This window comes from Apium graveolens, chromosome 5 (assembly GCF_009905375.1).
Source record: "Apium graveolens cultivar Ventura chromosome 5, ASM990537v1, whole genome shotgun sequence".
In the NCBI taxonomy this organism is placed as follows: domain Eukaryota; kingdom Viridiplantae; phylum Streptophyta; class Magnoliopsida; order Apiales; family Apiaceae; genus Apium; species Apium graveolens.
Window position 1 is genome coordinate 301499580 of NC_133651.1, and position 27249 is coordinate 301526828.

The window sequence follows — 27249 nt, forward strand, 5'->3', positions numbered from 1 at the left end:
TAAGGCTTCCTAGCTCCACCCACCACTTCAAGGAAGGTATACCATTTCCAAACCCTAGGTTCATATATATTATAAGGTGATTTTGATGAGTAGGATGTTATTGTATCTTGTTGTTATGATTTAGAGTTTGAGATTTGGTATGGTAGTGAATGGAATGGTAATTATTGTGGTTTTGATTTAAAAGAACTTAAGAATGATTAAAGTTAAGTTTAAGCATAAGTATGAAAGATTAAATTGAATTGGTTGGGGTGGTTATGATGTGATAAGGATGGAGGATGGTTGTATGTTGGATTTGAGGTTGATTTGGGTTGATTGTGGATGGTTTAAAAATTGGAAATCGCGTAAACATAGCCGTCGTAACGTCCGATTTTCTTTGGACTATTTTTGTGCATAGCATTAGGACCCGAGGACCCCCTGCTAGATTGTGACCACTGCCATTTTTAGATAGCTCATGTTACGAGCTTCGTTTTGATATGTAGTTCATTCGATTCCGATTTACGGTTTAGGAGAAACGACCGTTTCAAGTAACGGCGTTTCGCGAACGAAACTTTTTCCCTCGCCTTACTTTGGAATGTAGGTTAAAGACCAAAAAGGGTTAATTAATGTATGAAACATTTATGGTAAGTGTGTTAGGCAGTTGGTAAGACATTCGCGAAGGAATCGCTTTAAAACTCGTAAAGGTTAAATTATTAAAAATGGTGGAGCCGAGGGTACCCGAGTGACTTAAGCGAATCGGTGAGCGCAAAACAAGCGTTAAAATCTAAGTTAGTTAAAGTATAGATTTACAAGTGATTTTGGTTTAATTCCAACTTACTTGTTGTTTATAGATTATCAGACTCGTCCCGAGCCTTTCTCACCCCCAAGTCGCTCAGGCAAGTTTTCTACCCGTTATACTGTTGTTGTGATGAATACACTTGTATATGCATTATCTTGCGATAGATGCATGTTGGTTATTTAGCAAATTCTTGCGATATATTGTAGCATGTGATATGATATATATGCATGCCTGTTTCATATTCTTGAAATATATATCTGTTGGTTCAGTTGATAATACCTATGCTAGAGGATAGCGGTATCTTGCATATACCCTTAGTATAGGGACCCAAAGGTGAAAATATTTTCAAAAACCGGGAGTCGAGGATCCCGAGTAGATTTTATATATATGGATATGGATATTTATATATATATATATTTATATATATGTATGGTTATAGTTTTCTAAACTATTAATCGAATAAGGTTTATTCGATAACTTGAAATTTTATTTATTATTGAATATTATTTCGAATATTATTCGAAGGCGTATGACTCCTTTTATTATTTATTGAATATTATTTGAATATTCATTCGAGGGCTTATGACTCTTTTATATTATTTATTGAATATTATTTGAATATTCATTTGAGGATGTATGACTCCTTTATTTTATTTAATGAATATTATTTATAATATTCATTCGAGGTATTATGACTCAGCTTATTTTATTTATTGAATATTATTTGAATATTCATTTGAGGATCTATGACTCCGATTATTTGCTGAAATATATTCTTTATTTTATTAAAGAATAAGGTGTTAATAATCAAACTTATTTTCGATTATTCAAATAAAGATAATACTTTCATATAAGTATATCTTTGGTTATTTAATACTCGTTTCAAGTATAAATTTTAATACTTCTACTTCAATTATTTTTATAAAGATTATTCTTTATGGGAATATTATTTAATTAATAATATTCAGATATTTTCTAATATTCTGGGGACTGATTTACTTCATTAAATCAGCTTTACTCCAAACACTCTTTAAAGTGTTTTCGAGTCTTCAAAATGATTTTTAAAGTCAGAGCGGATCCCAAAACTCATTTTTATATTTAAGATCTTCCTTTTTAAGGGGATTTAAATACTCGCTCAAAACCTGGGGAATCCGGCTCTGTGGTGTATTTTATATTCGCAACGAGGTTGCAGTTTTGGTAAATGAATTGATTACTTGCCCAACGTTCGGGAAGTAAGCCCATCTAATTGAGTCGGCATAAGCGACAGGCCGGGGTACGGTCTATTATTGTGTAAGTGGCTGGGTGGCAGTCCATCAACGCGTGAGGGGCCGGGGTACGGTCTAGCGCGAGGTCCTAATGCGGCCAGGGTGATGACCGGTGAGGAATTCATCCATCTACAGTAGAAAAGGTTACTTATTGGTATCTTTGCCTGATCAGCAAGATATCGGGTTTATGCCAAAATTCTTTTCCTTTCCAAAATTCATTGGATGTTTCAAACTCTGTTCATACTTTACATAACAGAGGTTTCAGGAAATGTTGAAAGGGATATATATATGTGGTTATATATATATCAGGACTAAATAAAGTATCTCATAACTTTTTCATTCAATAATCTTTCAAAGATTGAATCTATTCAAGTCTTAACTTGTGGTCTCATCTATGGGATGTTTCTCTTAAAACCTACAATACTTTGAACGGTGGCAGTTCAAGTAGCTTTATATATGATATAAGTGTGGTGAAGTATTGGTAACTTCATTCCTTGTTTTTACTTATATCTAGTAAGTAATTATCTTGCATATGATAGAGATGCTATCAAGTATCCATTTAGATACTTATATTATTGTTATCACTATACATATTATCTTGCGAGCTGTAAGGCTCACTCTTGCTTTATTTCTTCATCACACAACAACAGTTAGGAGAGATGGCCAGACTCCAGCAGACCCAGCGCAAGCGCGTGGGAAGCGCCCCGCGTCTTCCCGATGATGTTGTAGCTGCTATAGCTGCAGAGGTAGATCCATTGTAGTGTAGACCATCTACTTTTGAGAATCAAATTATGTATAATTATAACTTGTGGCAGATAATGGCAATTAACTGTAAATTATCAAGTAATCGTTTTGGGTTGTAATAATTTTAAATTGTGGATTCAAAGACTTGTACTTATTTCAATTTCATCTCTGAGACTATAACGGGTTGTGGTGTGTGTTAGTGTGGGGTCACAGTATGAGGTTATTTATTATTAATTAAGTGAAGTGATATTGTGGAAAGAAAGACCGTGACAACCCGGATCCCCGACCCCGGATCTGGGGGTGTTACACTATCTTATAAGTTCACGACGCTAATAAGAAGAATAAGCACAACCAATACTAGGATATCATATAATCATCACACTTAGGTATCAAAATAAATTAACTATTGAAATCCATAAGTAAATCCGTTAGAACCCTACGATAACGATTTTTCATAACCAAACTCATCGTTACCATGGGTTCCAATGAAAGCATGGTAAATAAACTAAGATAAACTAGGTCTTTAATAAACTGAATAATTATAACGAAGTACGTTAACAAGAGTATTAGGTTTAGAACAATAAAGAAAACAAGCATCCAAGATTATAACTTAAGCAAAGATTCACAAGTAAAAACTAGATCTTCTTCTCCTTCGTTGTATTGTGCTATTAGGTCTTCTTCATGTTATCTCCTTGCTCCCGTATATCAAAAACGTCTTTTAAGAGTCCTTAAATACCATCTCAATTAGAGCAGAAGTCCAGAAAATCAATCTTCTACTAGACTCAGAATTTTGAAAATCGACCTAGCGCGGTTGCCCTGAGATACCGCGCGGCCGCCCTGGGTTTCCGTTAAGTGAGCGCGGCCGCCCCCAAGTGTAGCGCGGCCGCCCTGGCCTTCTGAAAAAACTATATTTTTGTTGTTTTCTTGATTTCTCTTGCTGGTTTCTTTTGCGCAATCAACCGAGGCTCCATCCTAACACTCTTCTAAGCATAAATCATGCAATATCCATCTCTTCTTCCGATTATGCCCTGAAATGCAAAACACTACAAAAACACATCAAAAAAACAAACAACTGGAGTTCAAAACAAAAATTCGAGCCTTTACGAAGTGTTCTAAGTGGATATAAACGCCACTCAACACACCCCCAAACTTGAATTGATGCTTGTCCTCATGCATAACAGACTCATAAATAAGAAATAAAAATGCATGAATGCAACTAACATGAATGCAAGGATCCCCTCAGAATAACTAAACCAACCAATAAGCAACATCTCAACGAATGCAATTATTCGCACAAAGTTCAATAAAATCCCACAAATCAACTAACAAGCCAAAAATATGTGTGTGTGCACTTGCTTAACAGATATAATCTCGAAACTAGGATGAAATCCAATATTTATTTTATTTTTTAATCCTGTAATCAATAATCATAACTCACCTCTCGCCAAGACTATCACAAGGTTATAAACAGAATAAATGATAAACTTAAAATGACTGACAACACTTCAATTTTATCGGAGTTATACAATGATTAATGATTTTATTGCTAACACAAAACAAAACACAAAAATGCTTATTTGATCGTGCAATGAGTGAGGTCCACAAAAGACTTATGCAATAATTCTCATGTAGCGAGCGTTAGGTTAGCGGATCCCAGACAATAAAAGCCTTAGGTCACTAGGCACAAAGTCCCCTAGAACTTAATAACTCGAGTATTAAAGAGCCCACTCGTGATCAATTATGCATAACACATATTTTTTCTTTTTTTTTCTTCTTTTTCTTTTCTATTATTTTTTTCACAATTTCTGAACGAGTGTGTTTCGCTCCATCTCGCTCAACCCTAGACTGCTCATATAAATATGAGCTGGCTACTATCCATTTGACACCTAGCCACAACTAGCATTCAAATCCAATATTTTTCTCTAATTTTAAAAATCCATGTTATTACGTGACTAAGAGAATATCATAAATTGTAGACATAAACAAGTGATTAAACCTCGACAAACAAACAAGCTATGATCATGATCTAGTACTCGAGCAACCTATAAGACTTAGTAAAAAATTTCTTGTTTCTAGCATGCAAATCAATTCGTTAGGACCTAACATTCCTCTATACGACATCACTACACTCAAATCAATATCACAAATTAATTGGAAAAGCCACCTAAGGGATCATGATATAATGCCAATGCAACTATATGCAACATAGTAATATGATAACAAATACGCAAACAAAAACAAATAACTACATGACAAATATGCAAACTATATGAACTAAACTATCATGAATATGCATCTAGAAGAAAGCTCCCCCTGCCTATCGGCGAGGGTATGGAATTACACACAAATATTCCTTAACTACCACCCCCAAATTTAAAATTTTCACTATCCTCAGTGAAGGTAATAGCAAGGAATTAAGGCATACCTACTCGGAATCAGAATGATCATCACCCTCTGCGGGTGGAGTGTCAGGAGGCGGGTACACATAATCCTCTCAAAAAACTGGCCACTGAATGTCTACCCCGTGGCCCGAATAGTTGTACCCAATGCCTGAGTAAGATCCTGTTCAAACCTGCTCTGGATGTCATACATCGCATCCATCTGCCTCACCAAATGCCTATACTGCGTTGATCCTAAACCAGCACTATCCTCTTCCTCCTGCTGTTGCTGCTGCGAAGAACCGGCCTCACCCATCCGATATCTCCACGCTGCTCTGCGTGCCTCAGTCGAACCACCAGCTGGCTGGCCACCCGATAAATGATCATAGGTGTACCTAAGTCCTTTCTCGTCAGCCTTCCCACCAAATCACTCCTGCATCACTGCGATCATAGAACTGTCGACGGGGGCAGTCGGTAACTGAATCTGCTCGTGTGCAGGCCAATGAACTCCCTCTGCAACACAAAGCTTGGTCACAATCGAGGTATAAGGGATAGACCCCGTAGTACTTACACGCAAAAATCTCCACCAATCCATGTGGAAACACAGTTTTGACAACAAACGGTCCAGACCATCTCGACTTCAATTTTCCAGGAAAAAGATGGAGACGGGAGTTGAACAAAAGAACTTTTTGGCGTGGCACAAATGATTTGAGCACTAGACCCCTATTGTGCCACCTCTTGACTTTCTCCTTATATATTTTGTTGTTCTCATACGCTTGAAGTCGAAACTCTTGAAGTTCATTCAATTGAAGCATCATTTTCTTACCAGCTGTATCCATATCAAGGTTCAATTTCTTCAAAGCCCAATATGCCTTGTGCTCTAGCTCCACAAGAAAATGACATCCTTTACCATAAACCAATTAAAATGATGGCATGCCAAGCGGAGTCTTGAATGTTGTTCGATATGCCCAAACAGCTTCATCCAGCTTCAAAGACCAATCCTTCCTTGATGGGCATACAACTTTCTTTAGAATACGCTTGATCTCTCTGTTAGATACCTCAGTTTGACTATTAGCCTGCAGATGGTAGGCTATAGCAATACGATGATTCACATTATATCTCCGCATCATAGCAGTGAACTTGCGATTGCAGAAATGCGATCCCTCGTCATTGATTATGACTCTTGGAGTTCCAAATCTTGTGAATATCTGCTTGTGAAGAAAATTGAGCACTACCTTCACATCATTCATTGGCAAATTCCACCCATTTTGACACATAATCGACGACCAACAAGATATACTAATTATTGCAAGATGAGACAAATGGCCCCATGAAGTCAATTCCCCAAACATCGAAGACCTCAACCTCGAGAAGCACATTAAGAGACATCTCATCCTTCTTTGACATATTACCGACACGCTGGCAGCGATCACACTTCAAAACGAACTGATGCGCATTCTTAAAATATGTAGGCCAGAAGAATCCTGCTTGAAGGATACGAGCTGCTGTCTTTTCTCCACCATAGTGGCCTCCATAAACAGTCGAATGGCAGTCTCGCAAGATACCCTCTGTCTCGCTGTACGGAATACATCTACTGATAATTTGGTCAGCTCCTTGCCGAAACAAAAATGGCTCATCCCACATGTACCACTTCACCTCATGAAGAAACTTCTTCCTTTGAGCAGAAGATAAGTCCGGGGGCATAATGTTGCTCACAAGATAGTTCACAATGTCTGCGAACCACAGTTCTTCTTCTTGCACCCCAAACAACTGCTCATCGGGAAAATACTCATTTATCAATATCTTATCATGTGAAGCTGTACTTGGATTTTCTAAACGAGAGAGATAATCAATAACTTGATTCTCAGTACCTTTTCTATTGAAATCCATAAGTAAATCCGTTAGCACCCCACGATAACAATTAGTTCATAACCAAACTCATCGTCATCATGAGTTCCAATAAAAGCATGGTAAATAAACTAAGATAAACTAGGTCTTTAATAAACTGAATAATTATAACGAAGTACGTTAGCAAGGGTATTAGGTTCAAAACAATAAAGAAAACAAGAATCCAAGATTACAACTTAAGCAAAGAATCACAAGTAAAAACTAGATCTTCTTTTCCTTCGTTGTATTGTGCTATTAGGTCTTCTTCCTGTTATCTCCTTGCTCCCGTATATCAAAAACATCTTTTAAGAGTCCTTAAATACCATCCCAATTAGAGCAGAAGTCCAGAAAATCAATCTTCTACTAGACTCAGGATTCTGAAAAATCGACCTAGCGCGGCCGCCCTGGGTTTTTGTTAAGTGAGCGCGGTCGCCCCCAAGTGTAGCACGGCCGCCCTGGCCTTTTGGAAAAACTTTATTTTTGTTGTTTTCTTGACTTCACTTGCTGACTCATCAAACTGGAACGAGGCTTTACCCGTTTCTTAATACTATTTCACAGAAATTCACATAATACCCAAAATTATATAACTTAATATTTTATACCCATATAAATCCACATAATTCACAATTATTTCTCAAAACTATATTTTATTCATATAAACATTTCACAAAAGTTACAATGGAGCCCATTCAAAGATTGAGAAGAATTCTTGGGGTGCTCCTATAATCCCCTTTGGCCCTGGGCCTAGTTGGGATTGACTCCAACATTAATATATGGGACACCCAGAAGTGAATTTAAAGGTTCCTTGAAATTCAATAAATCCAAATGTACTCAACTCTTCTTCTAATCCCTAAATTCACTAAACTTCCTCTATACATTTTAATTTAATGAATTTCTTGTATATTTTTGGATTCAGTAGTATATGTAGCATATATATATATATGTTTGCGCTATACTAATAAGAGTTTGTGATTCAAGCGTTGTAATTTAGATCCTTGTTCTTTCATATGGTTCGTGATAACATGTGTTATGTTTATATACGGTACATTTGCTTTCACTTTCGAATCTATATACGTGGCCGTTCTGTTTATAATGCCAATATTTATCCATCATTGTTTTAGGCTTTTGAATAACCTTGAATATTGTGATTTGAGATAGTTTAGATTCAACATGAAGATATTTAACAACTTGAGGACTATACTTGACTTCTCCTTGTATGTTGCAAAAATGTGGTTTATTTGAACTTTCAATTATTTTTTGACTCTGATAATAAAATAATCCCAGTTAATGTTGTTGAATATTCTGACTGCTCTGTTTCTCTGTAACAGTGTGCAATGTGCATAAGCATAATGCATTATCCAGTAATGGTCTCTTCTTTTGAGTTTTGCATGTCCATAAGCACAATGGCATACATATACTAAATTCATTTCAAGATGGAAGGAGAATATCAGATGTGTTTTGTGTGATGATTCAAATATGTGGAGATGAAGGTACAACATCAAGCTTATTCTGCTGCTGGCATCATTTGATATCATACAACATTGTTGCCAATGTTGACATCCTCCGATTTAATTGACTTGAATTTATGCGAGTGAAGCATGAAACTGATTCCATTAACTGCATCTTCAACTGTAAGATATATGAATTCTCCCCCAATCCGTTCTACAAACTTGGACTTTCCCAGTTTCCTCATCACCTCGCTTCCAGGATTAACCAATGCTAGCTATATTTTTTAGAAGAGGTGCGTAGTCGATGTATAATGTTAACATTAGTTCATCCTATTTACGCGAGAGAACCAGATACAGTAGTATAAACTTATTTTTATAGAAGTATTATGGATTTAGTTCATCTACTGACCTTGATGCCTCTTCTGCCCATACTTTTCTCCACTTCATCGAGCATGCTAATTCCACTCGTATCTATACTACCGACAGCTGCAATTCGTTTGGCATTTTTTTGTTAGCAACATAAAGTAAATAATCTCTATATTAAACCTAGTAATGACAAACTGAAGATCTACTACAACTTACCACTTAAATCTAAAATAACATACTGTAAATCAGTTACTGGAGAATCTTTTAGCTTGTCTTCCTCCTCATTAATCCATCTTGAGATCCTACAGAAACAGTGTTTGTCAAAACTAAATCATCCGAGGACATGTATCATAAGTTCAGTGGATAATATCGACTCTCCCTTTTGTGAGTGAGAACTGTGTCAAAACTAAAGGTACACCATCTATGTATACCTTTCCCTTAAGTAGTTGGAATTGGTGAAATAAATGGGGCTTTCTATTCGAAGAATGAGGATTCCAGGAACGTTATTAGCCGCGGGGTACTGTTCTGTACTTCTGTATGCCATGGATCCTGGAATGTTGCCAAGCAGTAAAGTTTTTGGCCTTGTAAGGAATAACAGAACCCGAAGCAGAGATATCACCACCTTTATCACAAGCATCAACAATGTAATTAATTAATATGAAAAAACTACAGTTCACAAGTCTCTTTTCTTTTTAAAGTGCTAGTAAGGAGTTGTGATTAAGAATTCCATATTGAGTTTTGTGTCTATATAGAATGAGTATTTTCATTTGACATACCGCGACTACTAATCCAATTTCTACACTGCCAAAAACCACTCCAACATATGCGCTAACACAGATGATGAAATCAAATTTATCGACCTTCCAGAGGTGAATAGCTCCGTTATAGTCTATGAGACCTAACATTGCTGTCATAATTATAGAGGAGAGAACTACGAGAGGAGTGTAGTGAAATAATGGCATTAGAAACAACAATGTTATCATCACTGCTGTTGCCATCACAATATTAGAGAATGCGGATTTGCATCCAGCATTAAAATTCACTGCTGTTCTTGAAAATGTTCCTGTGAAGAATTTAAAATCGTAAAATTCTGTTAGTGCTCAAGTGTATCCTGCCTATTGATGAAGCGGAGATAGCATATAGAAATTCACTACCGGAAGTGAGATAGCAAGATGTGAAAGAGCCTGCAATGTTCATAACCCCAAAAGCAATCATCTCTTTGTTCCCATCAATGTGATAGTTCTTAAACATTGCAAAGCTTCTTCCCACAGCTATACCTTCCTGCACTCATTTACAAAAACAATCTGTTTCAGAACTTATTTCATATGCTTCTGATTATGTACATTGTTAAAAACAAAATACAGTCCATGTTGATCCATATGCCAATGCCGATTATGATATTACACACCCAACTGTATTTCTTGTATAGTCTGATCTTAATTCTAACCCACTCCCAGAAGGCCAAAAACTAAACATCAAGAACCAAATAATCGATACTACTCCCTCAATTCCACAATGAACACCTTCACCATTTCTGTACAATATCCACATTGTTAGTTAAACATCGGCACAACTTTAAATATGTTTCTAGAATCCTAAGTTCGTCTAAAACTAATCACATAACTTCAAAGTCGAACTAGGGACGTTTGTAATAGGGATAGAGTCTAATAACAAACAACCACTATTAATAAACACATGCAATTATCTCACATATAGTACAACTTAAGTCTCTAACACTACCATAAGTTATCGATCTCACTGTCTGAGCTAGAATAAAGTCACCATACCTGACATAGCAAAAAGCCAAAAAATAATACAACAATGCGCAATTATTCTTCTGAAGCTTAGCATGTGTAACATGGGCCACAGCAACAATAGGACACCGGGGGTAATTGGAAAAAAACAACAGGAAACGATCACAATTCACATAAGCGGTGGAAAAGGAATAGGACAATTCATATCACAGCATTATATAAAGGGAGACAGTGATCGATATCTATCTATATATCACGAGAAATGGAATAGAGGGGACGGTACGCACAGCCAGTACAATAATACCAGTGATGATTCCTGTCTTGATAGCCAAACCCGTGTGTCGTGATCCAAATGCTAATTCTGACTCAGATGCTGGATTCAATCCTTTCTTCAGATGTCCAATCTGTTCATTCAAATGGATAACATTACAAATTGCATGAAAACATAAAACATGAGTAATTAGTTTAAGAGATAGAAATTCATTACCACTTGAACTCCGTGTTTATCAGCGTGGGTAAAATAAACAAAAATACTTCCCAGGATTACAGACGCAAGTGGTGCCATAGCGTTTATCCAAAAGAAGGATGATTTTCTCTTGCTCTGAAGTAACATTTTACTAGATCAGTTCGGTGAAGCTAGCCGATATATTAAATATCGGAGAGTTGATGAATGATGAGAAATTACCATATATCTTGTTAGGACGAGGAAAAAAAGGAAACAGCAACCCAGGACCACACTTTCCCATCTCCACTGCAATAAAACACCAGAGAACCAATTTTCAGCAACTCATAAATATTCTCCAGTTCAAATTCGATTTGATAAATATGTACCATGCATAAATATAATTTCACTCTAACTTCCACGTACCTTGAAATTCGAAATTGGTCCTTAAGGACAAAAAAAAAATCACACACATATATAGATCGAGGCACAGTGGAAGAACCGGAATTTCGAAATAACTGAGATTAATATTAACTGAAAGCACGAGTTTGGAAAATAAAAATATCTATTGAAATTTTAAGTTCAACCGTAACTTAATTCAAGATTAAACCCAATAGGTTAACCCTTCTTAGTTTCGAGGCATAATTTTTCAAGTAACCACTACATTTATACTACAAAACGTCTAATATAAGTGTGGTTCCAGATATAATTACTTTATCGGTTACTTCATCGAGGTGTATGTATATCAGAAAGTCATATATTAACACACATGCCCATATGTCTTACAGTCTTGGATAATTGTTATGAATAATGGTAGGTGCACGGTACCAGCTAAATTATGAAACTTGCATCGGCAGGAGAAAGGAAACACTACTATTTACTAGTTAATATTGCATAGAATGAAAACAAAAGTGAAGCAGAATGCACCTCGTGTGTCTGGGTGAAAATAGATCGGAGGACAGAGGGAAGATCAGTAGAATGAGTGAAATGAACAAGTCCTAAAATCCCTTTAAGCTGCTGCAGGCACACAACCGTGGCTGCCCCACCCATGAACCCTATTATTGTTGCATGAGACAGATAGTCCACTATAAATCCAAGCCTGCACCACCCACAAAATATATATAATATTATCATGCATGTGAATTTTTCAGTTATTTCAATCATTCTTGTTCGTACCTATATCCATTATTCGGTGCACCTAAAATATAAAAAAAAATTATTTACACTATATACTTGGTTAAATAATCAGGCCCTAATTATCTTATACTCTTGAGAGCAATTTCTACAAAAGTGTAAGCGTCACATGAGATGAAATAAACACTCTTATTAGCCCTTTATTAGAGTTTTTGACAAGCTAATAGGTTATCAAGTAATTAAGGCGGCATATGGTGCTAATTTGGGATGCCAGAAGTTGAGGGTGGCAACTTAATTTGTCAGTTTAATAACAAATTAAATATTAAGTAGATATTATGTAGAGGTGCTTATAACTATTGAAACATTTTTCGAATAAAGGGTGCCGAAAATTATATTCATATCAGATACTTAAGTTAGAATTAAGAATTAAAATGGCTGCATCAATATATGAGCATATCAGATACTTAAGTACTTAACCTTAAGAAACCTAGAGCAGCTTCAAAAACTCCAGCAAAGAAAGTAGCAGTAAAAACCAAGTCCACGTAGAGCTTAGGATTCTCGGTAGGGCTGACTTCCTTCCCTAACATGGAAGCGATGAGAAGTGAACCAACTGCAACTGGACCAACAGCCACGTCTTTCGAAGTTCCCAGCATGGCGTATACTATAGGTGGGACAAAACTTGAATCTGCATTTCATGATAACATGTATATATTATCCTCCATTAATTAGCATAACTTAACGGTGTGCAATGAAAACTTTTGGTGCGTGTAGTGTATGTTATTTGTTGAGAGTATAAGATCATGTTAGGTCTTTCTCTGTCATCTTAAGTTTTAATGTTTTAGAGTGACTCACCACTTAACATAGTTTACATGAAATGTGACACTTACAGAGTCCAATAACAGGCGGTAAGTTGGCCAAGTTGGCATAGCTGATTCCCTGTGGAACAGCGAGACTGGCGATAGTGATTCCAGCTAGTAGATCAGCTCTAAGGAATTCAAAACTGTAACGAGGACCCCATTCGAGGATTGGAATGAAATATTGTAATCCCAGTACAATCTTTCGGGAAATAGGTTGGTTTTTGAATTGTCTGAATGGATCATCAGGAAAGAATGTCTCCTTCAGTGATGATTGCAGTGACTTCGAAAATGGTTTTGATGGAGGGATTTGTACACGGTGACGGGATTCAGATTGTCCTTCACCCATTTAGCACGTAAATCGAAAGATAGTGTCTTGTAACTATCTGAAGTGCTATCAGAAGTTTCTGTAATTAATGCGTGACAAATAATTGTTAGAACTGATGCATAGCAGAACATGTATATATAGAGGTTGATAGGTGTGGAGCAATTATTGTAGAAGACTGTTCAATTTAGTGCTTTTAATGTAGTATGTTGTGGGCACAAGAAGCCCAGAGAAAATTAAAACTAATTTGTATAACATCGAAAAAAGTGATTTTTCGAGTGTATATATCTTATAATAATTCCTATTTGAGAACTATTTCGGGATCCAATTTGGAAACTCCAGCATTTTTCATATCATATAACCGGTGTCTTAGATAAATTTGGATCTAGTAGAACCAGATCTAATTATCAAAGAATATGATGTTATTAATTATGTAATAAGTTACTAACATTCTAAATGATGTACCATTATATATAAATAAACTTTTGTTTAGTTATTTCAATGAACTATATGTTAATATTAAATAAGCATAAAAAAATAAATGAATAATATGAAGTCGGGCAGAAATGTCTGTTTTTCTTGTAGTGAGACCATAATCAGAAAGTGGGTTTTATAATGCCTTGTAATAGTACGACAAGCAGAAACTATACTGGCTAGCTCTTATGATACGTCAAATTCCATGGTTCGTTGTTTCTACAACCATTGATCACAAACGATTCTCTTGCACCAGAACTGAAAGAGATAGGAGGATAACATGGAGAGCACTGTTATATATAGTACGAAGAACATACTCCATCCATTATAAATCATCACTTTTCCCATTATTTCTGAAGTATAATCTCTACCAACACTTTGCGTGATCCTGCTCCAGCCCCCATGATCAACTTTTACCCATTTCTCAAATATATCTTTCGAGGCACTGTTTAAAGTTTGTAATCTGCACATAAAAGTTGAATTACTCTGCTCGATCACAGTGGTTGATAAACACGGATATGAAAACGAAAGATAGTGTTTACAATAGACTTCATTGCACTTTGCAACCCCACCTTTCATTCAAAATCAAAACAGTATACCTACTTTGCAGAATACAATTTGCAACCCTTAACTTTCAATATCAATTACAACATGCTGTTGTAAAATTGAAATTGAGATATTAATATTAATAACTAAAATTTTAAATTAATTAAAATATTTATTTTAATGCATTTTTTACATGAAAAAAATTATAGTTATTTTTTATTAGTAATACTCTAAATTAATCATAATGCAAAATACTTAAAATATATTTATTAAGCAAAATATATGTTTATATATATAATCATAAAGTTTCTAAATATATCTATATTTTAAAATTTTAAAAATTATACTGAGTAATAAAATAATTGACATTAATATTATTTTTATAATTTGAAATTCTAAATTTTAGTCTAATTTAAAAAAAATAAAATTATTATTTAAATATTTTGCTGAATTTCAATTTTACCCTCCACAATATAAATATTTTTAACAAAATAATTAAAGTGATGCATATTGTATTTAATGTCTAAACTTAGGGGTTACAAACTGTATTTTTGAAAATAAGTATATAGTTGCAATTAATTAACTCTTTACAATATACAACATTCTAAACCAGATTCTATACTATGCTCAATTAGGACATGCAATACAAAAGATAAGGCTGGTAGGCGGTAGCTTTTAAAGTTATGGTGTTGATTCGCTCAACGGCTGAACGTTACATCATTTAATGATTTCGTCCTCCACTATGATGGACTGTGGGAAATTAAATTCCTTTGACACATGAATATTTGAAGTGCTTCATTCACTTTTAAGATTCTTCAAGGTGTGTTATGGACCTTTATATTTGGCAAGAGTTGGACCTTACTCCAAAAAGTTGCTAATATCCTCGAATGTTTTGGCACATGTAAACATCTATTTTCAGGAGTAATCAATTCGTCCTGACCTCGTTCATACGTAGATGAGTGGATTCAATAGGCTTACTTTGTCCTATAACATCCTTCATACGTAGACAAGAGTGGATTTAACAGGCGTACTTTGGCTTAAATTGCAATTTAGTACAAGTTATGTTATAATAAAGGTTGCAAAACTATTGCTGATAGCTAGATTTGGCCATTAAATTAACTTGCGGCTTCGTAGGGACGAAAGGTCGGATAACATTGAAAAACCACTACAAGAAAAACAGGTTGAGACAACGGTTTCTGATACCCCTTAATACCGTTGAGTATTGAGGCGCCGTCTGATACGCGTATCAAATAACGGTACCCATCTGTTGTCTGTCTTCGTCCAAGACAACAACAAGTGCATATAAAACTATTGTTCAAAGGTTGGATGAAACAATGGTTTAGTTTAATGGACTATTGTAAGACTTTTACTTAGTCAAGTGTTTATTAGGTGATTATTAATGGTTAATCTCTCTTGGCACAACGATTTTAGTAAAATAATGTGTTGTCTTGGATTAGTATAGTCAACAGTCTCTAAAATCCAATATATTCTTTGAAATGAATGAACACAACGGTTCTGTTGTCTAGAAGAATTGTGTGAATGCTCCTACTACAATATTTTAGATTTACTAAACTGTTGGCTGAAACTTATTATTACATGTTTTTGACACAGACAAAGCATTGTCAAAAAGATATTGTTACAAGTTTTTGCTACTAAGAAAACATATATTAATTACATTGGACAACTGTTTAGAAAATTAAAAATTGCAATGTCATATTTTATACTCAACGGTTTGACAATTTCATACCGGGGGTTTACAAAAGTGTTCTGAAATAAAATAACAATATAGCTAATTTCCTCACACAACTATCCTCTCATCTCCTAGCTTCCCCGGTCAACGCCAAGAGTAACAAGAACTATGAATGCTAGTTCAAGAAGATTGCTGAAGGTATCCACGTCTTTTCCATCCAGATTGTATAGTTCAGCCCACATATCCATAAGAGCAGGGTCCTGACTCGTGGCTATAAAAATTGCGAAGACTATGTTTACTCATCTGGTTAAAAAAATGATTCTATCCTGGTAAAGAAAATAGCAAACAAAATCAACATATATCACTATATAAGTACATCACATGTCGATAGAACTTTTATATCAATATCTGATATGACAGCCATGAAAGAGCTTAAAACTATTTCTAATATTTGACAGCATCCTTGAGACATTCGTGGAAATGTGTAATGCTGGTCGTTTGATTCCATGAGTAATTCAAATATATATATATATATATATATATGTGGGCGCGCGCGCGCAACAGTGAAGGATTTCAACAAAATTTTCTGGTTTGTTAATGTTTATATTAAAATGCATGACAAAGACTAAGAACATTGAACTGTATAGATAAATGAGCTCACATCATTGAGGGCTTCAGCAGCAGTATCAATATCTTTCTCATAGAAATCTTTAAGTTGTTCCAACACCTGCAGACAAGAAGGAAACCAGAACTTGAATTTAATAAATTTCTACCAAATGTATCCATCTATATATATCTAAAATGCGTTATTTTTGTATTTACCATTTCAATGGCTTTACATCTGCTACATAATCAAACAATTCACAAGCAGCAATGGTCTTCTTGTCTACTCACTATCGAACTAGCGAAAAAAAACTCTGTCCAACACAACAAAAATACCTTTTTTGGGCTATCTAGAAGATCAGTAAAAACTGAATAAATCTTCCATCAAACACTGCTTAAATACTTTATTAGATATTGCCAACTAGTAGGCAGTATCTTAGAGCTGAGCATCAAACTCTATCTATAACTGATTGATATAACATCATCATCCGCTGCCATTACAACATTATAGTTAATCAATTATATTAACAACTGAGGTAACAAGTACAAATGTACGTTCCAGTCATAACAAGTTGCAGCCACATTTCATAAGGCCTTACACGATAAGAGGATTAAAAAAAATTATGAAAACAGTATATTACTTACTCTGGATCCAAGTATCCAGCTGTCCCCCTTATTTTTATTGAGGCGGTACTATCTCCTTCTTGGGGAGCACATTTAGAGAACCCAAAGTCCGCCACCTTGGCACACATTAGTAGTATATTACTTGATTTGACATCTCTGTGTATCACACTACGGCTCGAGAATGTGTGAAGATATGTCAGACCTGAATAATGAAATAAAAATTCAAAACTTGGAGAAAACTGCAGTAGTTACAAGATATTGGTAGTCACCATTAGGTACTCAGTGCGAAAGAAAGTTGAGCGCGAGAAATATAATGAATAGTCCCTTAGTATTTATATATTTATTTATCTATAAGAAATTATCAAGTATTGTCTTTGTATTATTTCCTTTTTTTCCAGGATGAAGAGGTTCTCTGAAATTGGTGTCATAAGTCAATATAGTTTAGACTGTGAAATTAAATCTTGTTCTTGCACACTCATTTAGGTTGTGTGGTTATTGCTGAGTGCAATCCTGAATTCCTTTCTAATAAGATACCTTCCGTCTGAACAATATGACTTAAAGCACATCATATTACAATTTTAAAAATGTGTTCTACTTGCCTCGAGCAGCTTCTAAAGCAATTGAAATCCAGTCTGGAACCTTGCGTTTAGCAGCTTCCCCTGATATACATGTGAAAGATTAGCAATAGCATGAAACTATGATTGATACTAGATGGACGCTGACGCTGACGCTGAGGCAGTTAAGTATTCATCAAACTTAACAACTATGATTGGCATTATTCCTGACTCTGATGTGACGTTTTTAAAGGACATGCTTCAAGGTTACGTGGTTTTTTTTTATTGTTGAATACAAATAGGAGTATAATACTAATTATATTTATTATTATTGCTGTGGTGATTACTTAAAATAAAATGCTAAGATTTTATAATATATATATAGATGCACTCCAAAGTCAGATGTACTACCTTCAGCAAAAAAAGGCAATTACTCCAAAATCAAATAATGTACAATACAGTTGGGAGGCTAATTATTCTACAAGTTTTTTTATTAACGCGTATAATTTCTGTTCTTTTATTTTAATATTCTTAGTGAAGTGGTTTCAGATTGAGTTGTTTTACCTCAAACTCACGAGTTCCCTGGGTGGAAGTGGTTGAACGAACCTTCAGAGCCACTTCTTGACAATCGGATAGAGTACCATGATAAACAGATCTAAAACCGCCTTTACCTATTAAAGTTTGAAGTGTTAATTACAAAATCATTACAGAGTGTTAATTTACACTTCACATTGTAGATATTTGCTGAGAGACTTGGTCTCACCTGTTAGGAATATGTGTATTAGTTTGATGATAAGTTATACAAAACACTTAAGTAGAAATCTAGTGTTTATAGTCTCAACGGATAAGACCATCTTGGCTATCCGTTGAAGGAGTAGCTTTACTTAGCAATAAGTTTAGTATTGTAGCACATTTCATTCTCTGGATTCAAGTTGTAATTCTTAGATGTTGTAGGAAATTATCAGTCATGTTGACTACTAGTGGATATGCAAATAGGAGGGCTAATTGTAAATACTTCATGCCTTGTAATTTTGTATAAGTGAAGAAGTATCAACTGATATTGAAGACCTTCAACGGATAAAAAACAAAGCTTCAACGGATGTCTCTAAATCTTCAACGGATAATATCCATCAACGGATAAGTGCTTCAACGGATAAAGACTTCAACTGCTAAAGCTTCAACGGATAAAGCCTCAACGGATAAGGCATCAACGGATGAAAGCTTCAACGGATGCTTAGTTCATTAGCAGTTGATAGTGACAATTCATAAGCTGACAGAGGCACATGGGTTGACAGAGACAAACTGGAATGTGGAAGCCTCTAGGAGGAATCAAGAAAATGCAGCATTTTCATTCTGGTGCAAACAAGGAAGTATTCAAAGATTAACAGCTAAGCCTAAATTGCATTGGATAGAGAAATGAAGAAGAAACATGTGAAGAGCCTTTTTATTTGTATTTTACAGTTTTGTCTTCACCTGTAAACTTGGTGATATATAAACCAAGTAGCAGCTAGTAATTAGATGTGAATTTTTTCAGAGCTGTTTAGAAAAATCCAGAGAGAAAATCATCTAGTTTGTACTTGGAAGCAGCTGTGATTTAATTCTTTGAATCACAGATTTTCTGAAATAACACATCTCTGGTGGAACAACAAATCCACCAGAAAAGTTTTTAAGTTCTTTGTATTCTTTACATTTGTGTTTGAATATATATCTGTCTGTATTAGCTTCAAGCCATTCACACACATTTGCTCACTAAAACACTTAGCCTTAGAAACTACTCAAAACTTGAAAAAGTTTTGAGATTTACATTCAACCCCCCTTCTGTAAATCTCATTGTTAGTCCACTGGGAATAACATCACCTTTAACCCCTTTCATTGGCAATATTACAAAAATACAAAAACAACACCCACAAACATATAAATACACGAAAAAATAAAACAACGAAAACTAACCACTTCAAAATTTATAAATCATAAAAAATATACTAACCTTTCTGACTCTTTGCATCCACCACTCTTAAACTCCTCGAAAAATCCCCTTTAATTGCATCGACATCCCCAATAACAGAGAGACAGAGAGAATGAGAGTGAGAGATAGAGAGAGAAAGAGAGATAGACCGAGATAGAGAAAGAGAGAAAGAGACATAGAGGGACATATATACAAAGAATTCAAAACTAATTGAATCCCAAATTAGTCTCCTTGACCCCTTCAAGTGAATCCAAACCTAGCTTGAAACCTAGTTAGACCGAGAAACTAATCAGGGAACCCTAAATTAGATGGAGAGGCGGGTGAGTGAAGCTCGAGAGAGGAAGTGATTGAATAATTAGCCCTAATTCAATTTTGCTGCTCTATGTATATTTCATCTACCGCCTTGACAATTCATGGGCTACAATGGGTGTTTTTATTTTTGTTATGTTTCAATTTTAAAAATATTACATATTATTTTAATTTTAAAACTTGTTTATTTTAAATTTATTTCAATATTTGAGTACTTATAAATGTAAATAATTTATTTATTTTGTGGTATTTTACTCTTTTTAGTACCCCCTTCAATAATTTTATTAGAATTAATTATTTTTAAAATTAAATAAATAATTATATATTTTTTTATTTAAAAATTAAAAAAAATGTTTATTATTAGTTTACGCTAACAATTATGGTGGAGTAGTGTAGCATCTCTTGCAACTTGAGTGACATTTGTCCTTAAAAATTATTCATTTCATGTAATTTTTTATTTACTTTTAAAATACTTAAATATAAATATTTATATAAACATTTAAAGATCATTACTTCTGAAATAATAGGTCTTAAACTGCGTTAAATAATAATTTGTGATAGACAATGGTTTCACAGAAATAATACAAAACCGTTGTACTTGTAGTATTTCTACAACAGTTTAGAACAAATGATTTATAAGATGTTGTATGAGTTTCCGTTCTACAACGGTTAAGTGAGAATAAACTGTCATCTGTAATCAAACGACGGATTACGTCGTAAAACCCGTTGTTTGATTAATTTTCAGACAATCGTAAACGAGTCTCATGTAAATATTAGTCATTTTACCGAATTTTCCTTATAAAATCATTCAAGATAAGTTTGAATTATTTTTTATAATTTTTTTATATGACTAAAATCTATATACTTTAACATCCGTACGGTTGGATCGTTCAAAAAATGATTTAAAAAAATGTTTTGTTGATCGGGAACGAATCTCATTATAGGGAATAGTACTTTTATCGAATTTTTCTTATAAAGTCATGCAAGAAAGTTTAGTTTTTTTATATAATTTTTTCATATGACTGAAATCTATATACTTTAACATCCGTACGGTTGGATCGTCTAAAAAATAATTTAAAAAAATAATTTTGTTATTCGGGAAAGAATCTCGTTGAGGGTAATAGTACTTTTACCAAAATTTTCTTATAAAGTCATGCAAGATAAGTTTAATTTTTTTTATAATTTTTTCATATGACTAAAATATATATACTTTAACATCCGTATGGTTCGATTATATAAAAAACAATTTTAAAAAATAATTTTGTTATTTGAGAATGAATCTCGTTGAGGGTAATAGTGTTTTACCGAAATTTCCTTATAAAGTCATTCAATATAAGTTTGATTTTTTTTTTATAATTTTTTATTATGACTAAAATCTATATACTTTAACATCCGTACAGTTGGATTGTTCAAAAAATCGTTTTAAAAAATATTTTGCTGATCGGGAACGAATCTCATTATAGGGAATAGTACTTTTACCGAATTTTCCTTATAAAGTCATACAAGATAAGTTTAATTTTTTTTATAATTTTTTATATGACTAAAATCTATATACTTTAACATCCGTATGGTTGGATCGTCTAAAAAATAATTTTGTTATTCGGGAAAGAATCTCGTTGAGGGTAATAGTACTTTTACCGAAATTTTCTTATAAAGTCATGCAAGATAAGTTTAATTTTTTTTATAATTTTTTCATATGACTAAAATCTATATAATTTAACATCCGTACGGTTGGATCGTCTAAAAAATAATTTTAAAAATAATTTTGTTATTCGGGAAAGAATCTCCTTTAGGGTAATAGTACTTTACCGAAATTTCCTTATAAAGTCATTCAATATAAGTTTGAATTTTTTTATAATTTTTTCATATGACTAAAATCTATATACTTTAACATCCGTACGGTTGGATCGTTCAAAAAATCATTTTAAAAAATTAATTTGTTGATCGGGAACGAATCTCAATATAGGGAATAGTATTTTTACCGGATTTTCCTTATAAAGTCATGCAAGATAAGTTTTTTTTTGTAATTTTTTCAGATGACTAAAATCAATATAATTTAACATTAGTACGATTGGATCGTCTAGAAAATAATTTTAATAAATTATTTTGTTACTTCGGTAAATTCTCGTTTAGGGTAGTAGTACTTTTTACAGAATTTTCCTTATAAAGTCATTAAATATTAGTTTGAATTTGTTTATATATTTTGTATATGACTAAAATCTATATAATTTAAAATCCGTACGGTTAGATCGTCTAAAAAATAATTTTAAAAAATAATTTTTAAAATTTACGAATTCGATATCACACAACAGTTTTTTAAAAAAATCGTCGTGTGATACCTTCAGAAAATCAAGGGCTCTTATTGTGCCAAGTAAGTGATCTAGGTGAAGTCAATCAATGGGTGAGATTTTGCCAACTAAGCGATCCGGGTGAAATATTTTCCACCAATCAGATAGTGTCACGTTTTCCTATGAATAGACAACAGTTATTGTCTTGTTAGAACCGTCGTCTGAACCTTATTTCAGAACCGTTTGATGTATAATAAGACCATAATTTTCATAAACACTTGTATGAAATGTAAATATCCAGCAGCAAGAAATCTAAATTAACCGTTGTTTCGGGATCGCTTAGACAACAGCTTCATAAACTGTTGTCTTTTCACATTTACAAGACAACGGTTTTTTAAACCGTTGTTATAGAGTTGGATTAACAAAAGATTTGAAAAATCGTTGTCTAACATTTTACAACGGTTACTCATCCCGTTATGTGAAGTATATCAAGATAATAGTTTTAAAAAACTGTAGTACAAACTCCACATTTTTGTGATTTTTTTTACAACGGTTCACAAAACCTTTGTATGAATCTTAGATTAAACAATGGTCATAGGAGGGAAAAATATAACGGTTGTCTGTCATTTTGGGACAACGGTTCTTTTATCGATTGTTGTCTAATTAGTATTGTCTGAAGCTGTTTTCTTGTAGTGAATGTTATTTTGTATATGATTTTGGAGCCCTGCTATGTATTTTGGCTGGTGATTTTCCTCGTCGATCTTGTATTTGCCTCTCCTGAATAGATCTTGGACCGATTCTTCTAGGCTTCTAGTTGCCTTTTGGGGCTTTGGGATATCTAAGCGTTGAACCTACTTCTAAGTTCTCTATATATATGATGAATCAGTTGGGCAAGTTGAGTGAAGACGAGTTGAATACTTTGCTAGTGAAACTTGAAAAAGCATCAATTGAAACATCTAAAGGCTTCGAATGAAAAAGCGAGAATATAGATAGCATTGTCAGGCCACGAAACAAATCAACAAATTCTTAAGACCGGGGGACATAGTAGTCCTTAATTATGCATGCTAATAATATCTTCTCCCCATTTTATTTTAATTGTGTTTTCACTTTTCCGCACACATAATGCATTGATTGTATTTTTTTTAATTTTTTTTTATATAAAAGTTTAAGTTATATATTTTTATTTAAAAAATTAAAAATTATTATTTTAATTATTTGAAAAATCACTTAGAAATGAGTGCAGAAAAATTATTATTAAAAAGAAAGAAAGAGACAGAGTAATTAGCAATACATGTAGGAAAGTTAGTCAACGAAAAGCCAATGTACTTGTGAATACAAAATATAACCTCATGTCTTGCTACAATTCCTATAATAATTAAATATAAGGAGAAAATAACATGACTAGTAATTTTATAATTTAATCTTATTAGTTTGGCTACAAACTAGGATTAAATTCCCTCCAACTACATAAATGTACTAGATTTATTTAATTCTTTAGTTTTCCTTTTTGGATTTTATATGAATTTCAGTTTCAATTCCCAATAATTATGTAATATTTAAAGAACTAATTAAATATTGAGACCTAATATTTCGACTAAAATTTGATTGACTAGTACTCCGATAAAAATTTATAGTACCCTCACATGCTAATATTACTACAAACGCTGCTAATGTTAGGCTTCCATAACATTTTAATAGTGGAACTTGATAAGAAGACTAAACATATATATCAAGCTAGGAAGCATGAGTCCGGGTGCGTGTGGGTGATACAGGAATGCGAGAATTTGACAAATTTAAAAATATGGAGATTCGGTTGCGGGGTTTGCCAAATATTAATACATTAAAAATATATTTTTTAGGAGTTCAGTTAAATTAAACTAAATAATGAACTACATAAGTTTATTATAATTACATTATCGTTAAAAATATATATTATTATTACTTGATAATCCAACTGATGCATTTTAGCATAGTTAATTGACTAAATGTTCAAGTATTTGTATTATTTTCTTTCATTTGTGGATGAGAAAAAAACCACTGTGCACCCAATAATCCCCAAGAATCCGGTACAATAAGTGAGTGACACTACAAGAAAAACAGCTAAATACAACCGGTCCAAAACCGGTCGTATTTAACTAAATACGACCGCTAGCGGTGGTATTTGAAAGAGATATGTCCTAAGTCTAATCATGTATGAGGATTTAGGAATAACTTTTATGTAATCTGTTTTGATTTCATTGATATTAATAAAAGACTTGTTTTGTTTTTATTGCGTGTTCTATCTATTTAAGTGTTTAAATAAGATATACCACAGTTTAGAGTAAAGCTTTTTATGGATTGTGATGAAATCATAATAATGAGACCTAAAAGATGATAACTCTAAACTTAAATAGTTCCTGGTCGTAGGATTACTAACTGGTAATTAATAATCCGCAAAGATCGGTACATACTATGCTTGCTTCATTATGAAGGATGTCTGTTCTCATAGACATTTGTGTGGTGACACTATAGCTAATATTTTCCCATAAAATATTATTCCTACATACTAACTATAGTGTCACCACACAAATGTCTATGAGAACAGACATCCTTCAGAAAAGAAGCAAGCATAGTATGTACCGATCTCTGCGGATTATTAATTACCAGTTAGTAATCCTACGACCAGGAACTATTTAAGTTTAGAGTTATCATCTTTTAGGTCTCACTATTATGATCTCATCATAATCCATAAAAAGCTTTACTCTAAACTATGGTATATCTTATTTAAACACTTAAATAGATAAAGCCCGTAATAAAAACAAAACAAGTCTTTTATTAATATCAATGAAATCAAAACAGATTACACAGAGAGTTATTCCTAAATCCTAATACATGATTGGACTTAGGACATATTCCTTTCAATCTCCCACTTGTACTAAAGTCAATCACTCTTGTATCTAATACCCATCTAGTCTTTATGACGATCAAAGTGACTTTCAGAAAGTAGCTTTGTGAGTGAGTCTGCTATGTTGTTATGTGTGTCAACTCTATTTCAATACAATATAAGAAATGTTACCGCGCTCCCACTAACTCTTTTGTAGACGCATGGTTCATCTACGTTTTTGATAAAATCAAACTCTTTGATTGTCTCATCAAAACGAATGTTCCATCTTTCGAGAAGCTTGCTTTAAACCACATATGGTTCGCAGCAGCTTACACACTAGGTTTTCATTTCTCTTGGAAAGAAAACCATCTGGCTATTTGCCAGATCTCATAGTCATAGTAAGCAGCATTCGCAAGCAAAATCCGAACTGATTATAACAGGGCTACAGGTAAAAGGTTTCATCAAAGTCAATCCATTGCCTTTGTTTGAATCCTTTTCCCAAAAGCCTGGCCTTAAAGGTCTCCACCTGACCATCTGCTCTAATCATTCTTTTGTATCCCGTATACATGGATTTCATTCCGGATTTCATGGCACTATGCCATTTCTCTGAGTCAACACTACTCATAGCCTCATTATAGGTCACAGGGTCGTCATCATCAATAATCGACAACTCATTGTCATTCTTAATGACAAGGCCATATTTCCTCTCAGGTTGGCGAGACACTTTCCCTGTTCTATGAATGGGCTGTTCCACAAAAGGTTGTTCAGTCAGAACAGGTGTTTCCACTTGATCCGTAGTAGTTTGTGCTTCTTGAACTTCATCAAGTTCAATTTTGCTCCCACTGTTTCCTTCAAGGATAAACTGCTTTTCCAAGAAGGTAGCATGTCTGGAGACAAACACCCGATGATCGGTGTAAAAGTAATACCCTAAAGTCTCTTTAGGATATCCCACAAAACTACATTTTACGGATCGATATTCCAGCTAATCTTGGTCAACTTACTTGACATAAGCTGGACATCCCCAAATCTTAACGTGTTTAAGACTCGGTTTCCTTTCTTTCCATATCTCATACGGAGTTTGAGGAACAGATTTGGAAGGCACCTTATTCAGTAAATATGCTGAGGTTTCCAATGCATAACCCCATAGGAATACTGGAAGATTTGCATAGCTCATCATGGACCGAACTATGTCTAACAAAGTTCGATTTCTCCTTTCAGATACCAATCTGGAGGAGTCCACTGGGAGACTATACCATTTACTTTGAGATAATCCAGAAACACTCCATTAAAGTATTCACCACCTCGATCTGATCGAAGAGTTATAATACTATGTTTGGTTGTTTCTCCACTTCATACTTATACTCTTTGAACTTTTCAAAGGCTTCAGACTTGTGTTTCATCAAACACATATCCGAATCTAGATCTATCATCTATGAAAGTAATGAAGTATGAAAATCCACCCATGTCTTGCGTAGACATTGGTCCACATACATTTGTGTGTACCAATCCTAGCAAATCTGCAACCCTCTCTCCATGTCCACTAAATGGAGACTGCAGTGCCACAATAAAGTGAGATTTTCATCATCCCTTTTCTTTTATTAGTTTGTTCAATCTGAAGTAAATTATGTCACATATATACAGACCATTATTTAAAGTACCACGTCCATAAAGAATATTATCTCTAAGAATAGAACATTCATTATTCTCAATAATAAATGAAAAATCCAGCCAAGTCTAACATGAGAATAATATTCCTCACAATCGAGGGAACAAAATAACAATTATTTAAAAAACAATAGTCTTGCCCGTAGGCATATGTAAATGAAATGATTTTACATTTTCAGCAGCAACTCTTGCTCCATTTCACATCAGTAGAATCACCTCCTCTTCCTCAAGAGTCCTACTTCTCCTTAGTCCCTGCAACGAATTGCAGATGTGAGAACCATAGGTGGTATCTAAT

The 27249-nt window shown here is 33.9% G+C and overlaps 2 protein-coding genes across 4 annotated transcripts; both read right to left on the reverse strand.

Annotated features, from left to right (window-relative positions):
• Positions 1 to 8386: 8386 nt before the first annotated feature.
• Positions 8387 to 13496, reverse strand: LOC141659259 (sulfate transporter 3.1-like). The gene is made up of 12 exons (XM_074466055.1): positions 13081 to 13496; positions 12671 to 12878; positions 11987 to 12158; positions 11303 to 11368; positions 11105 to 11218; positions 10905 to 11021; positions 10018 to 10144; positions 9640 to 9926; positions 9295 to 9485; positions 9080 to 9165; positions 8907 to 8983; positions 8387 to 8772 (listed from the first exon to the last, which is right to left on the reverse strand). The coding sequence occupies exons 1-12, from the start codon at positions 13394 to 13396 to the stop codon at positions 8581 to 8583; spliced, it is 1953 nt and encodes a 650-aa protein (XP_074322156.1). The 5' UTR covers positions 13397 to 13496; the 3' UTR covers positions 8387 to 8580.
• Positions 13497 to 16039: 2543 nt separating this feature from the next.
• Positions 16040 to 20216, reverse strand: LOC141661967 (nodulation receptor kinase-like). 3 transcript variants are annotated; one of them, XR_012550179.1, is made up of 6 exons: positions 19851 to 20216; positions 18428 to 19216; positions 17909 to 17968; positions 17331 to 17511; positions 16744 to 16809; positions 16040 to 16408 (listed from the first exon to the last, which is right to left on the reverse strand). XR_012550179.1 is itself a non-coding variant. In XM_074469003.1 (5 exons), exons 1-5 carry the CDS (start codon positions 20014 to 20016, stop codon positions 16314 to 16316), a joined length of 513 nt encoding a protein of 170 aa, XP_074325104.1. In that variant the 5' UTR covers positions 20017 to 20216; the 3' UTR covers positions 16048 to 16313. The 3 variants fall into 3 exon arrangements, 2 of the variants coding, with proteins under 2 accessions (XP_074325104.1, XP_074325105.1); XM_074469003.1 differs by lacking the exon at positions 18428 to 19216 and having other exon boundaries at positions 16048 to 16353; XM_074469004.1 differs by lacking the exon at positions 18428 to 19216 and having other exon boundaries at positions 16048 to 16408.
• Positions 20217 to 27249: the final 7033 nt, after the last annotated feature.